General features: G+C 43.8%; 1 protein-coding gene across 1 annotated transcript; it reads right to left on the bottom strand.

Annotated features, from left to right (window-relative positions):
• Window positions 1–3,494: 3,494 nt before the first annotated feature.
• Window positions 3,495–22,054, bottom strand: BLMH (bleomycin hydrolase). Its single transcript, XM_064166101.1, has 12 exons — window positions 21,919–22,054; window positions 21,495–21,692; window positions 20,929–21,038; window positions 20,136–20,277; window positions 18,837–18,925; window positions 17,398–17,490; window positions 13,781–13,936; window positions 13,181–13,339; window positions 13,016–13,083; window positions 12,416–12,533; window positions 10,044–10,113; window positions 3,495–4,526 (listed from the first exon to the last, which is right to left on the bottom strand). The coding sequence occupies exons 1-12, from the start codon at window positions 21,950–21,952 to the stop codon at window positions 4,375–4,377; spliced, it is 1,389 nt and encodes a 462-aa protein (XP_064022171.1). The 5' UTR covers window positions 21,953–22,054; the 3' UTR covers window positions 3,495–4,374.
• Between the last annotated feature and the right edge of the window lie 59 nt (window positions 22,055–22,113).

Genomic DNA, 22,113 nt, shown 5'->3' with positions numbered 1-22,113 from the left:
TCTCACTAGGGTAGAGAGGGAGAAGAACCTCCCTAGAACTGCTGGACACACTTTTCTTAATGCACCTCAGGATGCTATTGGCTCTCTTGTACTCTTTGTTCCAAAACAAACACATTTGGGTTTGTTGATCTCTGCTTAGCTGTGGACAGGGAAAACAAAACCAAAACACAAGTTAGTAGCCTTCCCAGTAACGTCCTGTTGCAAAGGATTTGCAAGGACAGACACTCTCCTGCCTCACTCACCAAAGGCTGGAGTACAGAGTTAAGGCACCAGTATCCATCAGGGGCTGATCCCTGTGCTCTGGACAGCAGGCTGCTTCTTTCTTGGGAGGACTTTGTGCCTTCCCTGTCATGCACATTTCCAGCTCACCACTGCTGGGAGACTGGAATAGATTTTCCAAACTCACTTTTTCTGTCCTCTTACAACAAATCAGTTCTCTCAGCTTTGGGTCCCCTAGCTCTTTTGCATGACTATATGGGGTTTCTTTTCAAGTTGTAGAAGCATTGAGACCTTTTTCTGAGGTTTTTCCTCCATCTTAGTCTCTGCATAGAGTAGGTTCTTGGAACAAGTTCTGAACCACTGCTGCATACCACTCACCTTGGGCAACAGAGTCAAACTGCTTTCATCTGCTTACCTCAGTGGCACCCAGTGTCAGTAATTAGTTATTTTCCTGGGGCATACAAAGCTGTAACTTGAAGACCAGCTCATCAAGAACACAAAAACACCTTTCATGACTTATCCTTGGCCTTTTTGTCCAGTCGAGTTTAGTATTTGATGTTATTAATGTCTTCTGCAGAAGCATTGAGCTTTCATTTTTTCCCCCCTTTCCCCCCCATCTCTTGCCAAACAGTCTGGAGCCTTTTGGGGCCTAATATAAATAACAGACTTGAGATTTCAGGCAGACCTTTCAACTTTGTGACACTTATTTACCCCAGCTGTGAAAAACTTGCAGGTCCTGTACTGAGTTGGTTCCAGAGTTTAATGAAATCTCTGCATTGTTGGACAAAATGCCAATCCTTCAGGGGAGGTATGAAAAAACAAGATGAAGAAAATGAACTGAAGCAGAAAGACTTGAGGGTGCCAATTGATGAAAAACTCAACATGAGCTGGCAATGGTTGCTTGCAGACCAGAAAGCAGCCCTGTGCTGGGCTGCATCAAAAGCAAGGAGAGCACCAGGGTGAGGGAGATGATTCTGCCCCTCTGCTCTGGCAAGACTCTACCTGGAGCATTGCATCCAGTTCTGGTGCCCCCAGCATAGGAGCAGCAAAGAACTGCTGGAGCAGGTCCAGAGGAGGCCATGAAGATGATTAGAGGGTTAGAGAGCCTCCCCTATGCAGACAGGCTGAGAGAGCTGGAGCTGTTCATCCTGGAGAAAAGAAGGCTCTAAGGAAACCTTATAGCAGCCTTCTACTACCTGAAAAAGGCCTACAAGAAATCTGGGAATGGAATCACAGAGAGAGTGATTGGCATTGGAATGGGCTGCCCAGAGAGGTGGTGGAGTCACCATCCCTGGAGATGTTCAAGAAAAGCCTGGATGAGGCACTTAGTGCCATGGTCTGGTTGATTGGGTAGGGCTGGGGGATAGGTTGGACTGGAGGGGCTTGGAGGTCTCTTCCAACCTGGTTGATTCTATTCTAATTTTGTCACCTGGGTTTACAGTTCAGAGGACACAGAGCTTTCTTCACTGAGAGACTAAATACATAGCAAGCTGGGCTTCTTCCCACATGATTCCTATTTTATCAGGTGTAAAGAGTTGATTTTTTGATCATCCCTGAACTGCAAACTGGCAGGCATTAAGCAGCCCATTCTTCATTACATGCTCCTGCACTGTCCTGCCAGAGGGGTGCTAGGCCAAGGTTGCTGATCCATTCTGTCACCTCCAGATTGTACTCTGCCATGCACCCAAGAGGAGACAGGTTCTGGATGCAGCCATGCCTCATGCTGCACAGGACACAGAGCTTCCTCAGCCTCTAGAGAGAGCATATGGGCTCCCAGCCATCTGCTCAGGGGATTTGATTCATAATCCCATTGCATGAACAGGAACTGCTAATGGCAAATCATTTTGTGTGTCCTGATTGTATTCACATTCCAAGTTGCTGTTTAAAACCAAGCCCACCTGCCAGGGTTTATGGGTAGCATAGATAGCTACTGGGCAAGAACATGCAAGTGTTGATCCTTATGAAGGGCACAGCACTGGTTTGCATGGGTTATTCTCACACACAACAGAATATCCTACCCCATACCATGCCAGTCTTTATTCAAAAGTCTTACTAGCATGAACCTTAGAACACTTTGTCCAACTACCGCCCTGAGAGCCCTCAGAGTAGTAGTAGCCCAGCTCTGCCTTTGACATGTGTTTCTCCTCCTCTCCCCTTCTCCTTACAAAGAACTTTATAAACTGCTGGGCATAAAGTACAAACCTGTTCCTGCCAGATTGGCCATGTGAATTTTCTGTGCTCATTTGAAGGAAAGGAAAAAAAATAACAAACCCATACTATTGTATAAGGCTGTACAGGGAAATATCTGGGCAAGAGCTGCAGAGATAAGCACATGCTGGACAATGCTTTAAATACTCAAATTAAGAAAAACTGGCTGCAAGACCAGTTTTTATTTGTCAAACTCAATCCTCATCAGTGCTGCCATGGGCAACAGAAATGTTAAACTCTAGAGAAGAGAAGTAAACTCTCTTTGGCTGCTATTCTCATCTCATAGATAGCATTGAATAAACAGGAGATCTGGTGTAATGTCATAAAGATTTTGGAAGACTGAAATACTGACCTTTGGGAAGAAAAAAGCCCCCAAACAACACATTAGTCATAATCCAAATATTGTGCATAATTCAGCTTCCCAGGAGGTTTGGCTTTGTTTCAGAGCCACCAGGGTTCAGCACCAAGTACAAGACTGTTTACTTGCCTTGATGCAAGTAACAGCATGAGATAAGGACAGTACATCATAGACCCATAAAGCCAAATGGGACCTCAACAGACCACCTGGGCCATCCCTTTGCCAAAAGGAAAGATCACCTCTAACAATGCTATTTGACCTTATCTTCTGTAAGCTCTTCTTGAAGACCTCTAACAACAGAGGCACTGCACATCCTCAGGCAGCCCACTCCAGTTCTTCACCAGAAAGCTTCCTCTGATCTCAGAGACCAGGACTTCTAAACTAATTTACCATGAGCAGTGGGAACAAAATTCCCTTCCTTAAAGCACTCATTTATGAGTGAAAAGAAAGTGATGCCTCTCCACATCAAGCTAGCCTACAGTCTTTGTTCAGAGAGAGAAGCATCTTTGACTACTGAGAACATCAAGGCAGATATTTTCCTGCTATGCCCAGATTCTGGCTTACCTCAATTCATAGGTCCCAAATCATCCTCCCATTTTAATTACATGAGGCTCATTTAAAACAAAACCCAAACTAACCAAAAATCCAAAAGCTGAAAACACCAAACCCAGAACCCTGCCCCCCCAAAAAAAAATCAGCTCTGTACCAGTCACTTTAGAAAGTGTTTATTCAAAAGCTTCATAGCACCATCTTGGTTTGTTTTTTTTTTAACACCCAAATAAAATGCAGCAAGTAAAATGTTGGTTTTTTTTTTTTCCTGTTGAGCATGACACTAACTCCACCTTTGAGGATATTTATGGTTGTTCTTGCTAATAAAAAGGAAAAATAGCACTCTTGTGCACACAGACACAGCACTGGGCCTAGAAATGGGTTCTCCAGTCCTAGCTTAATGGAAGAATAAACCCAAGTCAAACTGGAAACCCTCAAGGAAATGGCTTTGGATTTTCCCCCACCCTGTAATTCTGATGGAAAAGAAAATTTGTCTTAAGGTCAGGTTTTTAGCAGTTTCAATTCTTACATTTCCTACTTCAGCAAAACTAAAAATGTAAAGAGGAAATATCTGAGCAGGTTCTTTTATGGTACAAATCTGACCATGGATGGTTAAATGCTGAGTATCTTCATGTATTTGCTCTAAAAAAAAATCACTTAGCTGTTACTTCTAAAGGACCTTTTTTATGGCCACCTCTTTCTGAGGGAAAAAGACAGGTCAAAATAATTCCAACGAAGTCACTAAGCTGATTTTAATTAAAAGTGGAAGGTAAAAATCAAACTGCCATGGACAGCACTTGTAAGACTTTCTCATGATGAGGTTTGCCCCCACACACCCTGTTCCCTTTTCAGTTTTGCAGTTGGATTTATTCAGCTAGGTGAGTAAAGAGCTATTTCCCAAAGATCCTTAACTTAGATTTCAAGAATTTGGACCATGCTGAGTGCTCGGTCACATTATCATTTGGCTATGGCTTCCAACCACTGGAATTCTCTATTGCATCTACTTCTGGTTGACCATTAAGAGGCAAATATTCTGGAGTTCACTTGGCTAAAGCCCCCATAGGGTCCCAAGCTGGCAAAACAATTGGTTCCTGCTGCATCACTGCCAAGATGTCATCTGGTACATGCTTCTTGTCCACCACCACTTCATACACGTACTCAGAGAACCAGTCATCAGTCATGATCAGGTAACCTGGAGATGGAAACAGCTGGTTACAACAGAGTCATTACCAATACATTGAAGCAGTCAGATACAAGTTTCACCTATCAGTGATGCACCAGCACAGCCATATTCCACACAGAAAAATCACAAAGAAGTTAGCATCTGGCCTAAATGGACACCCTTCACCTGCACTGAAAGACCAAGCAAGAAGCCTGCTAGGAAAAAAACAAGACCCAAAATACTTGCTATATTTCCTCTGTTAAAACAGGCACTGAGAGTACTCAAGTGAATGAATGTCTCAAAATAAAGGCATTTAAGGCAGTAAGTAAAAAAGTCTTGAGTCTCTGGCTTTAGAAATCTGCAGGATTTTGCTAAAAAAAAAAGAAAATCTCCCAAGTGAATATCCAAACCATCACTGGCTGAAGAAACTTTTGCTGCTCTGGTTGTTGCAGTAAGGAGGCCATCAAATGTAAAGCTACCTACATCACACTTGGGCTGAATAAAACCATCATTTTCCTCCCTGAGAATTTCAGTGATCAGCCTTTGAACTGGGGAAGGGGGTGAAGGCATTTACAGCATCATAGATTTCAGCAGAGAGCTACCAATGGGAAGAAGCTATTCAAGGTGAACTGACAGTGAGAGTGGCTGGGAGAAAGCAAGCATTTAGAAGACAGATGAGAAGGCTTTATGTAATAAAGTTCCTCATGTCCTTATACAGTATCATAGCACAATCAAATGAAACAAGAAAATGGCCAAAGAATATGGACAATAAATGCATCTATCTACACCATCTTGTTTCTAAAGCAAGAGATCAGATAATTCCCATAAATTAAAACCCCTATCAATTGTAATCCAAGCTAGAGACCATTTTGGAAGCACTGCCAAAGGGAGCTGCCTTGATTATTTTCTCTTCAGGATATGAGTTCTTGGGACTCACAAAAACCTCTCACTCCCAAGAGCCAACAAGTAATTGCACCCTGAGAGGATAATGAACCCTGCTCCTGACATCCTGTATCTCAAAGCTTGACAGTGCTGATTAGGATCACAGTGTCTGAACAAGAAGGAAATGTCAAGCAGAACTTCAGACCATGCAAATAAGCAAGGTGGCTCTTTGAGAAGGCCTCTGCCTGGTGTCACAATGAAAGCCATTATCAATTCCTTCATTAAAAGGAGACACATACTTTATACTCAGTAATAGATACACCTGAGAGCCTGCCTGAGGCAACCCTGAGCTCTGCAGTGCACTCAGGTAAGAGGCAGAAGTGGAAAAGAAAGAAAACTTGATGTGTTTTCTGGGCAACAGGCTGTTACCTCAGGTCATTAATCTCTTGCTTCTACTCAATTTGTATGCTAAGGCCAGAATATGGAAAGCCACCTAGAACAGCATCATCTTGTAACACAACACAGCACCTCAAGGTGTACAGATGAGGCTGGTCCACACTTCTCTAATCTACAGCTGAATATGCAGCACTTCAGAGCTGACAAAGCTGCTGGCCAGAGAGGTCAGTGGAGGATGAGTGGCCTGAAATTATGCAATAATTTAGGATTTGGGCACTTGAAAAGGCCCAAAGGGTCTCGTACAAGCCACACTGCACTTATGCTGTAACTCCTCCATGGGGAGGACAAATTATCAGAGCCCTTCTGCCACAATGTATTTATGAGATGATTTATACACAACAGGCACTAAATGTCCACAGTTCAACCCTTAAAATGCCTTCCTGCACAAAAGCATGTATGCAACAGCCAGCACAAGAGATTAAAAGTCAAAAGGAAGATAACTTCTAGCTGGAAATGTATCTCAAGGAAGTTCTTTTCATGCCAAAACAAGCAGATGGACCCCTCTCAGATGGATGTGATACTGTGACTTTGTGTTGCCCTCTAGCTTGCTCTAAGAAAGCTGTCTGATGGGATATGCTGGGTTCAAAGTCAGGTAACAACAAACTGTCTGCAGAACAAAGGAGGAAGCAGAGCAAATGAGCTTGCCTCTGTGGCTGACAAAGTGCCAGCAAAACACAGAAAGGAAATATTTGACTTGGAAGTGACTTTACCTCAAAAAAACAAGCGATGTTTGTCAGCAGCTGAGGCAAACCAGATGGGATTCCAAGAAACTTTCAGAACAGATCTGAAATTACTAAATGTTTAGGAGAGGCAGGGCTAGGGTCTTCCCCAGGCTTTCCTGAAAGAAGAGCTGCCACAGGATTTAAGTTCTGCCCACTCCACAGGGTGTAACTAGCTTCACCCCATCCAAACCAGGAGTCAGATTCTTTCTAGTCCTGCACCAAGCAAGTCAGGGGAAACAGTTGTCTGGCAAGCAGGAGTGACCCCATATAAAACCCCACTTCTGTTTCCCACCACCAAGCCATTTGTTTGTCTTTTTTTCAGCTGCTCAAAGGACAGTCTCATGTTCTGTGCAGGCTGTACCATTCACCATGCTGTCCAAGAAATAATGGAGCTGGAGCTTATTTGCATCCCCCCACACCCAACTGGGCCTCATCTGGGATATGCTAAGTTTAACATCACTCTTGGCTGCTTCCTTAGTGATGTGGATTTTGGTCCTCTATGCTGGATTTATCCAAGCACAGCTTTCCCATTCCTTAACAGGGAAGATAAGATAAAGATGAACACTGCCAACAAGAGAGCCAAGAGACTGCAAATCCTCAGCCTCCTACACTAGCTAGTACTGGACACTGAAGAATAAAAAGACAGAGCAGAAGGAAAGGGATGAAGCTTTTCTCTTTGAGAGTCAGCTCTGAAGGCTATGTCCCGCTGCTTTCAGCTCAACAGAGGATGGCTTGGTCATAACTAAGACATTCAGGGATTCACCTCCCTGAGATCTGAGAATAGAGTCAGGCTTCCTCCTGATGGGATTTTCTGCCAAGACACTTCTCCAAGCAACTCCCTAATCAAAACAGTGTGAGCAAGACTTTCCAGAGCCCCTGGTTTCCAGCATTACAAACCAGATAAATGACAGCGACTCATCCAGAAGAGTTCACAGGGATGGAGTGCACACAGCACATACCTACACAGTATGGGCAAGGGTTGTAAGAGTCACTCTGAGGTCCTACTCTATTTCAGAAGAACAACCAGCTCCTCTGCAATGGTTCTGGAGCTCACTGGTGAAAAGTGACTCCAGAATTGGAAGAGAGATGATGTCTAAAGAGACTAAGCTGCCAACCAAGCAGCAAGTTAAACTTACAAACCTAGGTTAATTTAGTGTCATTTCTACCTTAAAGCTTGAGGCACTACACTTTTCATTTCTAGCTGCTGTAGTTTTGGTTCCACGCTCAGCTCTCCACACACCAGTGACAGCTCCTGCAGCTCTGTCAAGAGCATTCACTGATGCTCCAAGTCCAGTAACACCAGCACAGAACTGTCACTGTTCAGTTACAGCTCAGCAGGTGCAACTGCTACAAGCAGTGTCAGCTTTCAGTGCTGTACACTGTGGCTTGGGAGGGACAGCCAATCTCTCAGCCTTCCTCCACTTGTATTTAATAACAGCTCTGAACCTTGGCCAGGGAGTAGGTATGGCTAGGACAGTGAAAGCTGCTGGCAGACACCTATTAACTTGAGAATGTTTGGAGTAGTAACCCAAGTCCACGCTGAGTGTTACAAAGCAAGCGGAGTAAGGCACTTCCTTCCTGGAAGCATTCCTCTACCACTAGTAGCACACAACATGAGAAACCAGCTATCTGGAGTGTCTCAAAACAAAGTGTTCTGACAATGAAAGCACAGCTAGCCAGGCATTTTTATATTTTATAGTCTCTATTATTCATAAGGGTACTTAAAATAATTATTAGTTTGTGGTTGGAGACAAGTTTTGATGTTGCATTTTAGTACTGACTTGGCTTTGTCACTCGATCCAACATTCCAAAGTACATTTTACTACTGTCACATTAATGAGCCTTGAAGGCTGATCACCAACAGCTTCATTGTTCTGTCAAGACTGAAGAGTTTTATTGGAATACTTTGCTGAGAGTGTATGTAGCTAATTCAGAACAGATAACTGAGGGATCGAGGGGCCAGAACAGAAACTGAGACACAGTTCCAAGGATACTCCATGGTTTGGTTAGATGACCATGGATGAGATGTCAAAACCTTATGAGTAAGAGCACATCCTAAAACTACTTCCAGAAATAGTCTGTTCCCAAAAGAAAACCCAGCCATCCTGGGAAATGTCTGTCACAAACATAACATTTGGGATTAAAGAGCAGCATGAGAACATGGTCAGCAGTGACTGCTGGGGTGTGCCCTGGGACACACTACAACCTGGCTTGGCATGCTCATGAGCAAGCTGATGCCATGGCTGAGCCCACATCTGGCTTGCCTCAGACAAAAATCATGGAATTCCCCCTCAGTTCCCTTTAGGAAAAGCTGACTGGTGGCATGCCTTGGCAGAGCAAAGGGAAAATGGTTTCAACACCGTTAGCCCCATTCAGCCAGGGCCAGCAGAGGTAGAGCTGCCCCCTCAGCCCTGGCAGAGAAGCAGCTCTGGCCATTCCTAGGCTAAGCAGGGAAGCAACTAGAAGCAAACTTCCTAAAGCACAACTCAGCAGTGACTCACCCTCTGTCCACATGCCACAGCAGGCTGGCATATCCACCCTGCTACAGCCCTACAGTGCTTACAGTCCTTTTGATAGGAACAATAGTGCAGGCTGAGAAGCCTCAACAGGAAAGCAAGTTCATGCAGAAAGCCTGGCATGAGCAGAACTGCACAGTAACTATGTCTTTTGTTGTTGCTGGTGCTTCTCAAGCCAGAGAGGGACACTGCAAGGATGTCACAAGTCATGTTTTCAGCATAGCTTCAAAAAGACAACTAGATTTTTTTTTTAATTTAGAGAGAAGTGTTGGAGCTACAACAGCTTACACTGCAGCTGTTCACAGCACAAACTGCAACCAGCCATGTCCTCATCTCATTTACAACGTGAGTCAAGTGAAAGCTCGCAGTGGTTGACAGGCAGTGTTTTCAAGGGAAATAAACCACCTTTGTTTCACACGACTCAGGAAGATTTAAGTACTACCAGCTAGAGGCCCCACAGACGAGGCAGCTGTAATGTACAGAGTCACACTCAGCTCTGTTGCCAAAACACTTCAGCAATGAAGTCTTTACTTCTCCTTTCATACTAAGAGAAAGCATTTCTGTCCAGTGCAGCTCTGATTTCATACTGCAAAGCATTCCTCCCTCTATTAAAAGATCAGTTTATGTGCCCACTGGAGTTCTTGGCATCTCAGAAGTGCTGCCATATTTTCAGAACAGTACTGACAGATATTTCAGTTGTGCCTCTGCAGTTGCACTTGGAACCACTGCAGCAGCTTTATCCAGTGGCATTTCCTGCTTCTCCACTCAATGCTTACATTCAATTTACTTGGATGTAAATCACATTGAAGTGAAGGATGTTTGCCTTTCCAGGAACACAGTGCCATAAGTCAGTGCCCCACGTGTTGTTTGCAGGCTTGTTTCATGCATGTGCTGGCAAAGGACACAGCACATCCCCTTCTACCTCCTCACACTAACTCCAGCTGTGTTCCCATGACTGTAAATCACTTTACCTTTATTACCACGGTCTTCACCCCAGGAGTTTTCCACTCTCCACTTTTCAAATGCATCTTCTTGCCCATCCTGTGACAAAACAAGTTGATGGCTATTCAGTAGTGAAGGACCAGTTTATAGCACTCAATGCTTTCAAGGCTAACTCCAGCACCAGCAGAGCTCTACTCCTAAAAGCCTACAGGCACCAGTGAATTTCAGACACCTGCTTCTTACTAATGGTTGGAGAAGTTAAATTCTCAAATACCTGTCTACCTGCTTGCATGAAGCATGAGGAAATGTGGTCTAGAAAAGCAGCCTCTAATGAATGCAAATTTAAGTTTTCTGGTGAAAATAAAACTAAGTCTGAGTTTGAACTTCACTGACTGGCAGAATTCAAGCAGTCTTCCTACCAGTGACTTCATGCTCAGAAGCAAGTAGGTGTTCTGGCCTGCTCTGTGACTGTGTCTGGAGTCTGCTTAAATCTACCAAGTACATTAAAGCACTGAACAGCTTCATAGGCTGTGCCATGACAGGAACTGTTGATTCTCTCAAACAGCCTTTCATGAAGAAACAGCAAGTCCCTTGAGAAACCAAATAGCTATTTTTTAAACTATTAAAATTATATTTTTCTTAATACAAAGCCAAAACAAAACCCAGAAACACAACCTGGAGAACATCCCACAAGTCCCATTTTAGTATCCAGTGAGATACTGCTGCATTGCTCCTATTCTCCCTTAAAAATAGGACAATCTCTAAATTATGACTAAGAAGTAGACTCTTGATGCTGTCAGAAACTATAATAAGTGCATTTATATACACTAAGTTTTAAAGCAAAAGGTGCATTTAATCCACAGCATTTTTTAAGCTGTAAATTTGTAACAGGATTTTTTGACTCTTCAAAGCTATTTTACAAAGCAGATCAATCCAAAGTGTTACATTTTACAGCTCAGGATATCAAAGCTCCTTTACGTTGAGTTAAGGTTTAATGTATGACAACCTGCTCCTACAAAGGAGAAACAACTTAGTCCATCTGGAACACAGAAAAGCTTCTAAATGCTGAACTTGTTGTAGGATAATTTCTTTCCAGCTGTCTTTTGATTTTAGAGACACCATCCATTAGATACTAACCCCTTACACATCCTTCTCTTAAAATCTGGTCACAGTTACCACTTTGTGTAGCTATACACTCAGGCATGCAAAAGTGAGTTTCAGAATACAGACCACAGCCTGGAGCTGCCAGTTAAGTGCAACCAGTGACTGAACACAATCAGCACAAAGATAGACTTTGGTCCTGGATAGACAAGTTCTAAACACTAGAAAAGCATTTTAGTACCTAACTGAAAAAGCAACAAAGAACTCCAAGGATGTGTTTTGTGCAACCTGATACATAACAGAGCTCAGAATGCAGAACACAGCAGAAAAAAATCTGAGTTGTAAAAAAGGTAAATCAAAAAATTTCTTATGACTAAGCAGTCCCAGCTCAAGCCTTCAAACTCCAGAGCTCAAACAAACTTTCTCAGTTATGTACAAGCTGTTATTTTGCAAGCCAAGGTCATGTTGGACAGGAAGAGATCACTTCAAAGAAACTTAATAATGACTCCTCTTGGAAATAAATGGAAAACATCAACATTGCAGATAACCCAGAGTTGTAAATTTTCACATGGTTCTTTTTAACTTCCTATGTGCTTTGTTATACTGCCAGGAGCAGATTCAGTTGTGGATCCACCTCAGCCTACTGTCTACCACAGAGCTATTTTGGACACCATTTCCTTTCCCTAATTATGAGTAGGTCAGAGGGGTCACATGCCAGTGAGCTGCAGGAGGTTAAGGCTGTTGCAAAGTGCCTCCTAGTGGCATTTTAACAGGAGCTTCATACTGTAAACCAGACTGGACTAACCCATGGAATTGGAACAGGAGATTCATGCTGTAAACCAGACTGGACTAACCCATGGAATTGGAACAGGAGATTCATGCTGTAAACCAGACTGGACTAACCCATGGAATTGGACTAGGCAGGAAATGCTGACAAAAGATTTCTTGCTCAGCAAGATACATCAGAATCTGCATTTAAGCATCAATGAGTGTAGATTTTCTGATATCTTAAAAAGTAGAAGCTGATTTTCTCCTCCCTTTCTCCAATAAAAGTTTGTGGGCAGAAGGAAAGAAGTCCTTGATTAGTCTAAACCCCTTCCTTCCTTGTTAAATATTTATAGTTCTGAAGTCTTAGAGGCAGAACAGACAACCTACAGAACTTCATACACCAGGGTGTTGTGACACATGCTGAACTCTACCAGAGCAGCTTGCACACTGTGCATGAGCCCAGAGCACAAAGAAGCTGCTAGATTAGTCAAACACAACTGTGCAAGCATGACAACTTCAGAAGAGACTCTACCTTCTCAGTGACAGCTGTCAGGACCATGGCATGGGTCATCAGTGAGTCTCCAAAGATTAACCGTTCCGCTTTGTTCATGTTCTTGACAGAGACACCAAACACCAGCTCATGATTAAATCTATCAAAGACACAGCAGCAATATCAGAAAGGATGGATGGAGAATTCTTAAGAGTACATCAAGGAGTCAGACTGCAGTGTCCAAGGAGCCACTGCACAGGCTACAGGTTCAACTCTTTTTAGTGTTAAAAAAGATGCAAAAGTGGAGCACAGTTGAACCAGATGACCTTTGGAGGTCTCTTCCAACCCATTCTATGATTAAAAATTAATCAGTTTAGGAGTTGCTCTCAGCAGATACTGGACAATTCTAATGATAGAGTCACAGAATGGCTAAGGAGCAACAACATTTAGCCACCACTAAGTGCATCTTTAAAGGATTCAAGTTTTTAGCTAGTAAGTGGAAGCAGATTTCTGGTGCTGTTTGAATTACTTTTGGGGTTTATAATGCAAAGTATGTACAAATCAGTTTCTTATCCAGTTAAAGGACTGTTTATGTCCTAGCCAAGTATCCCACGTGGTTTTCTATTTTCATTTGCTACTTACATATTCAGGTCATTGATTCCCAGCTTGCCATAGAAGTGCTTTGCAACATCACAGCCAAACCACACAGCCTGCAAACAGAAGGGAGAGTCATGTCTAGGCCATATCTGAGTGAGTTTTCCACAGCAAGAACTGCATCACACCATCCATGAAGGCAAACAAACCAACCTCGCCATCCTTAATGGATGCTGCAGCTAATCTCTTCAAGACATCCACAGGCTGGTTGTTGTAGAGTGTTTTCCTCCCTCCTGCCATGTTGCCCAGGTACTCCACTGTGTACAGCCTGTTGTATGGGTTCTGAGGTCGAGGATCATTCACTAGACAGATCTGACAGAAACCCAAGACGTCATAAATTAAGATGCAACTTCTGTATGGATTTCAGAGAACTGCTTTGGTCCCAGCTGTCTGTCCCAAACAAATCACTTGGCTGAAATATCAAGTTTAAGGTTTTGCTTGGGTTTTGGTTTATAAAGTTCACCTCACAGCAGCTCTGTGTGTTTACTCCTGCTCTCTGACAGCTCTTAGGGCATTTTGTGCCTGATGGATCATTACACATTTTAACATTGCAGAATCTTCATGAAAGTGCAATATGAAAGCAGAGCAACTGAAGAGTAGAGCACAGACAGAAAAATGGGGAGAACAAACACAGGGCTGTGACCTTTGGGAGCAGTACCCATCCCACACAGTGCAGCTGCACTTGCAACAGTGCGAAACAGGTGACTTAGCAGCAAATAAGGTTTAGGAAGCAGCTGTCTTTCAGCACCCCACCTTGTCTTCCATGTTGAAGTAAGGCTTCACGTGCTCATTGTAGAACTGGACTGGTGTCATGGGGCCATACTTGTGGTAGTTCTTCTCCTTATCCCGGAACTCCCAGCAGAAGGTCTCCGGAGGGTTGCCCAGGCAAGTGCTCACTACTCTGAATACCTGCCCCAAGAAGCAAATAGCAGTGAACTTGCTGAAACATGCAGACCTGCCTCTCCTACCACTGTAACACCACTGGTGAGTGGATTTCTCCACATGAAAACCATGGAGAAATGGGATCTTCAGGGTCGTCTTTGAAGAACATCAATAAAAGCACACACAGGAATTACTTGCATTCAGCTCTAGAAATGTGTTTCAGCAGTTCAAATCCAATCTGAAAGGCCAAAGGAAGATCAACAGAATCTCTCTCTCAATTCTCACACTCTACATTCTCAGGCAAACCAGAAACTTAGGCTGAACATTTAGATTCCAGCTGGGATCAAAAGAAGTGTGTCCAGCAGGTCTAGGTTGGTTCTGCCCTGGTGAGACCACACCTGGAATACTGTGCCAAATTTTGGGCTGACTGTGACATCCTCTACATCTGGCAGCTTTCTAGTGATTTTCAGCACAAAAAAGCTGAGCAGATTTCAAGTCATCAAACTCCCTGTCAGAATGTGAAACTGCACTTACGAATCACTACTGTACCTTCTCCCAGGGCTTATGATAGGATGTGCTAACTCATAGGCAGTCTAAACAGATTGTCTTAAGGGATATTTAACAGGATCTGCCACAGGTACTCTGAGAATTCAATCACAGTTAAAGCATTTTGAATCTGTTTTACTTCAACTGACACTGAAGCTGAAGCTCTGTCCATGTTTTGAGTATGAGAAGTCTTTTCCTTGCAAGGAACCAACATAAAATAAGAGAAGGGGGAGTCAAAACTCATCTGGAAGGGGGAAGTCAAATCTCAGCTGCACCTTCTTCAGCAGGACTCAAGACCTGTGGTTTGTGCAAGCTTTTCTCAGCTGTCAGTCTTCACACTTCCCTCTGACTTTTCACAGAAAGACAGAATACCTTCCTCAAAGCTGCCTTACTCCTCCTGGAGCCAGCTGAGATGAGTTGTGTGGATCCTAAGGCTCCTTAAGAACTCACTTTGTGCTGACAGCAAAAGGAGTGCAACGTTCATGCCAGGTAACACTTTTTGATGTGCACAAAATACAAATCAAGGTGTTCTTGCTCCAAGCAATTTCAGAAAACAAGAAATTAATTATGGAGTTGTAAGGGTGTGGGCTGGAGCTCTTACTGGAGGAATTCACACATTTATTTCTCAATAAATATGTTAAAGAGCAAATGTAAATCCCCAAGCTACTATAAATATTTAATTTTGCACCAACTGCACAAAAGGTAACATTTGCTGTGGATACACCCACATTACCCCAGATATCCCCAAGTGGTGAGAGATGAAGCCATGAACAATAAATAAGCAAGGAAAAATATGCCCAAAAGAAGAGCAACAAGCAAGTGGGCTTCAGACAGAGGAAAAAAAATGGAGACAGAAGTCTCAAGTTAACAGAGGTGATAGAACTTGGGAATGGCCTCCCTGAATTGTTTTGCCACCACACCCATCACAGGCCATCTCTTAGGATCTCACAAGCTTCCTCTATCAATAAATAAGCAGATGTAGTGAAATTAAGAAGTGACTTATACAGCAACAACTAGAACCAAGATAAGGTAAAGAAATAGTGGCTTGTGCTAAAACCCAAATGGAACAAGGAGGGGGAAAGAAGGGCATTGCTGATAAGGAAGAGTCTACAAAGGAGTACAGTGAAGACAGAAAAATTCCATCACATGCACTGCACTGATTCCAACTTCTGACCTGCTGTGCACTGGTTTGATAAGAAGAATGTTTATACAGTTCTGGAGTGAATATTTAATCTTGTGTTCCAGCACAACTGCCCCATTTTGGCTACAGTGCTGCCTCCTAGCATGACAGAACCAAGATCTGTTACGCAAATCAAACTGCACATGCACTGAAAGAGAGGCAAGGCTGCATATAACCATGTGGAATGAGTGGTCTCAACCCTTTAAAGCTGGTGGGTTTCATGCACACAGGACAGGTGCAATTGCACAATGCAACAGTGATGTTTATTGTAAGGAAATCCACTTAAGCTGCAAACCATCATTACCATTGCAAGAGGAAACACTTCACTCCAGTAAATTAAGCACCAATCTTTCACAGAACAAACTGCTATCACTTAAATGACCTTTAATGTCAGTCCCAGGGTCTTTTATCAGAGGGCAAGAGGCTCTAAACAAATGAAGAGACAATCTGCAGTGAACTGCATGCCACTGCCCTACAAACGACCATCTCCAGGAAGCTTTTGATGTCTGCTGTAAAATCCTCCAAGGGCTTTCGGACACAGACACAATGGATGTAAATTGTATTAATTAACTTTTGAACAAAGTGCTGATTACCAACATACTGGGGTAGGCTCAGTTGCTGGTCTTAAGGCAAACATAAGAGCTTTTACTCCACTAACATAACCATAGTAACCTAAAAATTAGATAAAAAGAAGCTACAGATTTTAAGCATGAAGCTCAAAACCTGAATTTCCAATAATCAGTGAAAGATACTAACCAATACCTGCAAGTAGGTGCAACTGCCTGAAGCTTTACAGGGTAGTTCTGCCTGATACTGATTTTTGTTGGATTGCAGAGAAACTACCACAGAACCAAAAACATTTCTTCTGAAGTCACCCAGCAACAGCTACTAAAACCACTGGGTCACTTTGGTTGGTATGTTTGAGAGACAAATGAATCATTTAGGTTGGAAAAGACCTTTAAGATCAAGTCCAACCATTAATCCAGCCCTGAGGTCATCACTCCACCATGTCCCTCAGCACCACAGCCACAAGGATTTATATACTTTTGTATTTCAGCTACACTTTTTGCATTTCAACTAAAACAGCCTGAACTTTTACAAGTCCTTTTGGCTACTTAATCATGAGGACCACTGAATGATAAAAACGCACAGGCCTGTTCGGTGTGAGCAGCTGGAGGGCCAACCACCATACACCCTCTGCATACTACAGCCAGAACGAGATGCTGCTCTGAGTCTCTCCTTCCTCTGCTGCCCTCAGGATCAGACTCCAACAGGGCTCAGCTCACACCGCATTCATTGTGCAGAGCGCCCTTCTGGTGTTGTTCGTTTCTGCCCTCTTGTGGGGAATTGCTGCAACAACACTTCGTGCTGCAAGGTTTTACACTCGGAGCCATCAGGAAAGCAATTTTTAACTTGCTTCTTTCCTACCACGTAGAAAAGGCTGATAGACCACTACTTTGATCTTTCAAGATACAAAACGCTACTCCTACAGGAAGGAGCAGATGTCTGTAACATGTCACTGCTCTAGAATCTATGCATTCAAGATGTGTGTCAGCAGGTATTAGAACAACTCAGGAGGAGATAAACCAACAAGCCACACTTCAAAAAACTCACTTGAATATTTCCAAGCACAGAAGACATCCCTATGTAAACAAAAGGCACTTGTTTTGACTGATCCAACAGCCATAGAAAGACTAGCAAGAAATCTTATCTATTCTAGCCTCATGTTCTAGGAAGATTCATGTCACACAAGTATGTTTACCTCTTCTATCATTGTGTCCATTGCAGCACAGATTTCTCCTTTCATTGTTCCACTTTCCACCATGTTTCTTAGCCGCAAGCAGTATTCCCTCATCTGTTTAAAGAGAAAGAAGGCTTACTGCAACTTTCATTTTAAGTGTATGAAAGGTTTCAAGACTCCCTATCTGGTTGCTCAAGCATCTATTTTACCCTTCATAACATGCTTTTGACATGAAAAGAAAACCCCTTTCAGAAGGCTTTGCTCTTACTGTTTTTAATACGAATTAATCAAGATACTTGAATGATTTAAAAGTTTAAAATCACTTTAAAAAAGGTTCTTCCTATCTTTAATATGAATTGATCAAGATATTTGAATGATTAAAAAATTTAAAGTCACTAAAAAAACCCAGAAATATAACTAGCAGTTGGAACTTGATTACTATTTTCCAACCACCAAGCTGAAGCTTTTCTGGGGGCTTCATTTCTCCCGGTTCCATAACTGATGCTGCAACATCCAAACACATCACTCACATCCCTGTGAGTCAGAACAGCCTGTCTTCATACTGTAAAATTTATTTTACAATTCTAATGTATAATTGATCTCCTGGTTGATAAAAAAGGCTGGAGCATTTCCCCACTGCATGCAGAACTGCAGTAAGAGCAGCACATGCTTCCCATTACTGTCACCATCTATAAGGCCTGGAGCAGTGAGTGGGGCTCCCTCAAGACCAGCTGGTTTGTGGTGTTCAAGACCAGAATAACATTAACACCATTTGTTATGCCTAAATCCATTTCAGCTCCTGTTTTGCATTTTTTATGTGGATTTCAGCAGGCAATTTTCCTTGAATATGTAGCACACCAAGTGGAAAAAAAACATCATCAGTGAAAAAATGCTTTAATTGCCTTTTTATCTGGCTACCTACAGTAGCATCTCACCAGATGCTACTCAGGGAGCAAGCTTACACCTCCCTTCAGACACCTCCCTTTCTGTACTGAAAGGTGATTTTTAAGACTAAAGGTTTGAAACTGTTTGGGTTTTTAATCTTTTCCATCAAATTTGGCAGTAATCTCTAGAAAGCTTGGCATAATGGTAGATGAAATAGCAGAATGGCATCCAGCTAGGTGCCAAGTGCCTGTTTTGCAGCAACACTTCAGCCACACATCAAGAATTCACTTTTGGAATTTGAGGCTTAAGAACAATTACTGAAACCATCTGAGGCACTATCAAGCTACTGAAGCCTGGCAATGCCCATCTTCCATAAACACATCTTCCTGGTCTCTGGGTCAAGATTAACATCAGGCTTTGCTGAGACTTTAGGCTGCTTTATGAATACAAGTGATCAAAGTTGCTGAGATGTGCTTAATACTTTAGTCAATAAAGAGGTTAAGGTGGCTCTGAACACTTGGAGCAGGCTCATTTCCATCCTCTCCCCTTAACTATAACATCTCAATCAATTTTACCTTATGATTCAAGATCTCATTCATCCTTCTGGTAGCCTCTGTGGTATGAGACTCCGGGAAGTATTTCTTGGGGACAACACCATACTTCTCTAGAAGAGTAAAACTCTGGGTTAGCAGTTGGCATTTCCACACAGCAGATACTACTCCTTTTGCTTATACCCTACAAGTAAAATACAGCTGGGCTTTGTGCAGAGGTTATAAGGGAAAGTCTCTTATTTAAAGCTAACAGGTGTTTAAAGTTTACATTTGAATTTGTGACTGGATCTTGACCTCTGATCAGCATCCCACAGGCAGTCCTGACAGGTGGAAACCCTGAACTGCTCAGCAGCATCTAATTCAACACATAAAAGTTCTAAACTAATTAGTGCTTTTTAGGAAGCCCTTTCCACCCTTAAAAAGAAATTATTTGAAAATTTAGCTCCTGAAATAGGACTCACCTGAATTATTCCCTCTATTTGATCTAAGGTGAAGAGAGTTAACTTCCCAATTTCCTTTCCTCCTCGACATTTACTCATACTAGCAGCAGCCCAATTCCTTCCTACATTTTGGTACCAAAGATCACACCCTGCAAGGCTTTGGATCTAACAATCCAATGTAATCTCTGATTAAATATTTACAACAATTAGATGGGTAAAAAAATCTAACCTCCAGGCTTCAGTAAAACAAATCCCTTCTGTGATTCTAAACTTCTATTGTTGGCTTGTTGACCCACAAAGGTGTCACATTGTTTCACAACACAAAGAGAAGCAAATTCTAGTGTAATTCAGATGTGGAGAAGCTCATTCTTAATCAGTGCAAGGCAGATCCCACTTAAGCTGGATGACTGCAAGACCAGCATTGCCACATTCCACGTCCCTTCCCTCTTGTTGCTCTTTATGCTATCTTTCTTCAGGCTGCATGTCTAAGTACTTCTGCTTCTGCCTCGTAGACACACCCTGGTCTAGCTACACTTGTTTCCTTACCATGTGCCCTAAAAAAATGTATACAGGGACATAAATACACCCCGTGGAGATGCTGGTTGAGGTAAACCTTCTTACTGAATAGAAAGTCTGAGATATCTAATTGTTTTTGTTGAGCTTCTCTCAGCAGCAGCAATCTGCAGAGGCATAGACCCCAGACAAGATTTCAGCAAAGATCTATAATTTGGTATGGAAAAGGTCTTTGATTAAAAAAGGTAGTGGTGATGGCATTCTCCTCAGCAAGCTCCCAGGTCCCAAATTGAGTTCCTCTTTTATTTCATTTCTCATCTCTTAACCCAGCAGGCAACTTCAGGAGGCTGCTAGCAACCCATTTTCTTACCAATAATGTTAACCAACATGTCCCACTGTCCCCCATCATTCGTGGGGTTGGAGAGCAGGAACTGTACCAGCCTTCCTTCCACAGGCTCCTTTTTCTGAGCTGTTTCCACAAAGGCATTTAAAAAGTAGTAACAACGTTCAACCTGGAATGGACAGGCAACAGACAGAGATTTTAAGGGTGACATTGTGCACTCATTCATTCCTGAGCCTTCAGTTCTCCAGAAGTCCTAACTAGATGAAAAGGCCTTCTGCTCTTCCACTGAAGTCCTCATTTCCCCTCTAGCATTCCAGGGCTTATCCTATAAACATTATTTCTGTCATAGACCAAATATTTAGGAGCAAGTTAGCACAGTGCTTAAGGGTAGGGGAACAGGAAATGTGCTACAGAAGTTATGCAATGAACCCTGGCCCAAACTAGCACTAGATTTGCTCTATTTCCCTTAGTGGAAAACAACAGGCAGCAGCTTCTTGATCAGCCACAAGCAGGACTGAAGGCACAAGAGAAAGTAACAGCCACGTTCCTCTGGGCCTCCTACAAGGAATGCTTGAGGTATGCACAACACCTGAAAGGCAGCTTGTACAGCTCCAAAACATGTGCACCTTCACAGCCTTTACCACCTGAAAGTTCCACTTTTCTTGACTCTGATTACAAATATGCACTTAAAGAACTTTAACTTTCTTCTCATGGATGTTTTCCATCTGGATTGTTGAGAAGATCCTGCCCAAAAGAAATTCTGTCCCAGTGCTAATAAGCGATTGCATAACCTGCCCTAGAACAACCTGTCCCACCATACCTTATCCCAGAAGAAGAGATAGGACTGGCTGAATTCGAACTCTTCAATGTTGTACTTCTTCATGAAAGGAAGACGCATTGCATTGAGACAGGAGAAGATCCAACATCTCCCTGAGAGATCAAAGGGCCAAGAATGAAACTGGAATGTCTGTACTTGAGAGCTGTGTAACATTCGGCTTTTTTAATTTAAACACGAGACTGATGGCACAATTCTGCCTCAAGCCTTTGGCCTGCTGTGCTGGCTGGGAGTGTAGAGCACCAAAAAGCTGTTACCAAGTTCAGAAATCTTCTCCTGCACATGCAGGTGTCTCAACCGATTTTATCTCACAGCACGCAGCAGGGAGAGCTGGCAAGTGCTGCACGTCCACAAGCTCGTTAAGTGAAGAGGATGCTGCAGGCACTCGGTTTTACCGCAGAGCCCGGCAGGAGGACTTCAGAGGCAGCCCCGACTCGCAAGAGCGCAGGCAGCATTACATCATGCCCTCCCCAAATGCCAGAGCCACCGTGGAAGCGCAGCCCTCCATACCGACCCCCACCACCGACGCTGGCAGCCAAGAAACCCCTTACCGGAGTTCTTCTGGTTGGTGACCGGCTTGCCCTCGGCGGGCACGGCGTGCTGGAAGACCTGCACCGTATCCTGCACCACCTGCCGCTGCAGGCACACCTCCAGCGGGTCGTTGCACGTCGCCACGTTCTGGGCCAGCAGGAACTGCGGCTCGGCCCGCAGCCGGCGGGTGAAGGCGACGGCCTTCTCCATGCTGAGCCCTAGGGGACAACGGGCACCGTCACCGCCGGCCCTGCAGCACCCCCTTCCGGTAATCCCCTCCCTCAGCACCCGGTGCCGCGATAACCGCCCCCATCCGCGACCCATTACGTAGGTAACGGTGTGCCTCCTCCCTCCGGTAATTTCACAGCCCCACAGTCCGTTATTGCGGCAATCCCCGCCGCCGCCGCCACCCCCCGCCTTTTCACGGGCGGTCCCCCCCAGTACCGGCCAGGGCCCGTCCTTCCCCGTGGGCGTTCATGGCAGCGCTGTGCGAGCTCCCGGCACGGAACCGCCGCCCCACGGCCTGGCCCCCGCGGGTCGCGCGCCCGGCGGAAGCGGCTCTTATAGCCCCGGCACCGGAAGCAGGAAGCGGGGCCGCGCGTGCCGGCCCGGGGGCGGAGGTGGGGGGGGAGCACGCGC

This window comes from Pogoniulus pusillus, chromosome 27 (assembly GCF_015220805.1).
Source record: "Pogoniulus pusillus isolate bPogPus1 chromosome 27, bPogPus1.pri, whole genome shotgun sequence".
NCBI classification, from domain to species: Eukaryota; Metazoa; Chordata; class Aves; order Piciformes; family Lybiidae; genus Pogoniulus; species Pogoniulus pusillus.
Note: the sequence above shows the minus strand (reverse complement) of the source record. Positions and strands in the feature narration are given on the sequence as shown.

What these genes read in the sequence shown, in the direction of transcription:
- BLMH (XM_064166101.1), bottom strand. Translation starts at nt 21,952, where the DNA reads ATGAACGCCCACGGGGAAGGACGGGCCCTGGCCG. An exon ending in GGAAGGACGGGCCCTGGCCG is followed by an intron (nt 21,693 to 21,918) that starts GTACTGGGGGGG and finishes GTTGTCCCCTAG; the next exon opens with GGCTCAGCATGGAGAAGGCC. An exon ending in CATCCATTAAGGATGGCGAG is followed by an intron (nt 13,084 to 13,180) that starts GTTGGTTTGTTT and finishes TTCTGTTTGCAG; the next exon opens with GCTGTGTGGTTTGGCTGTGA.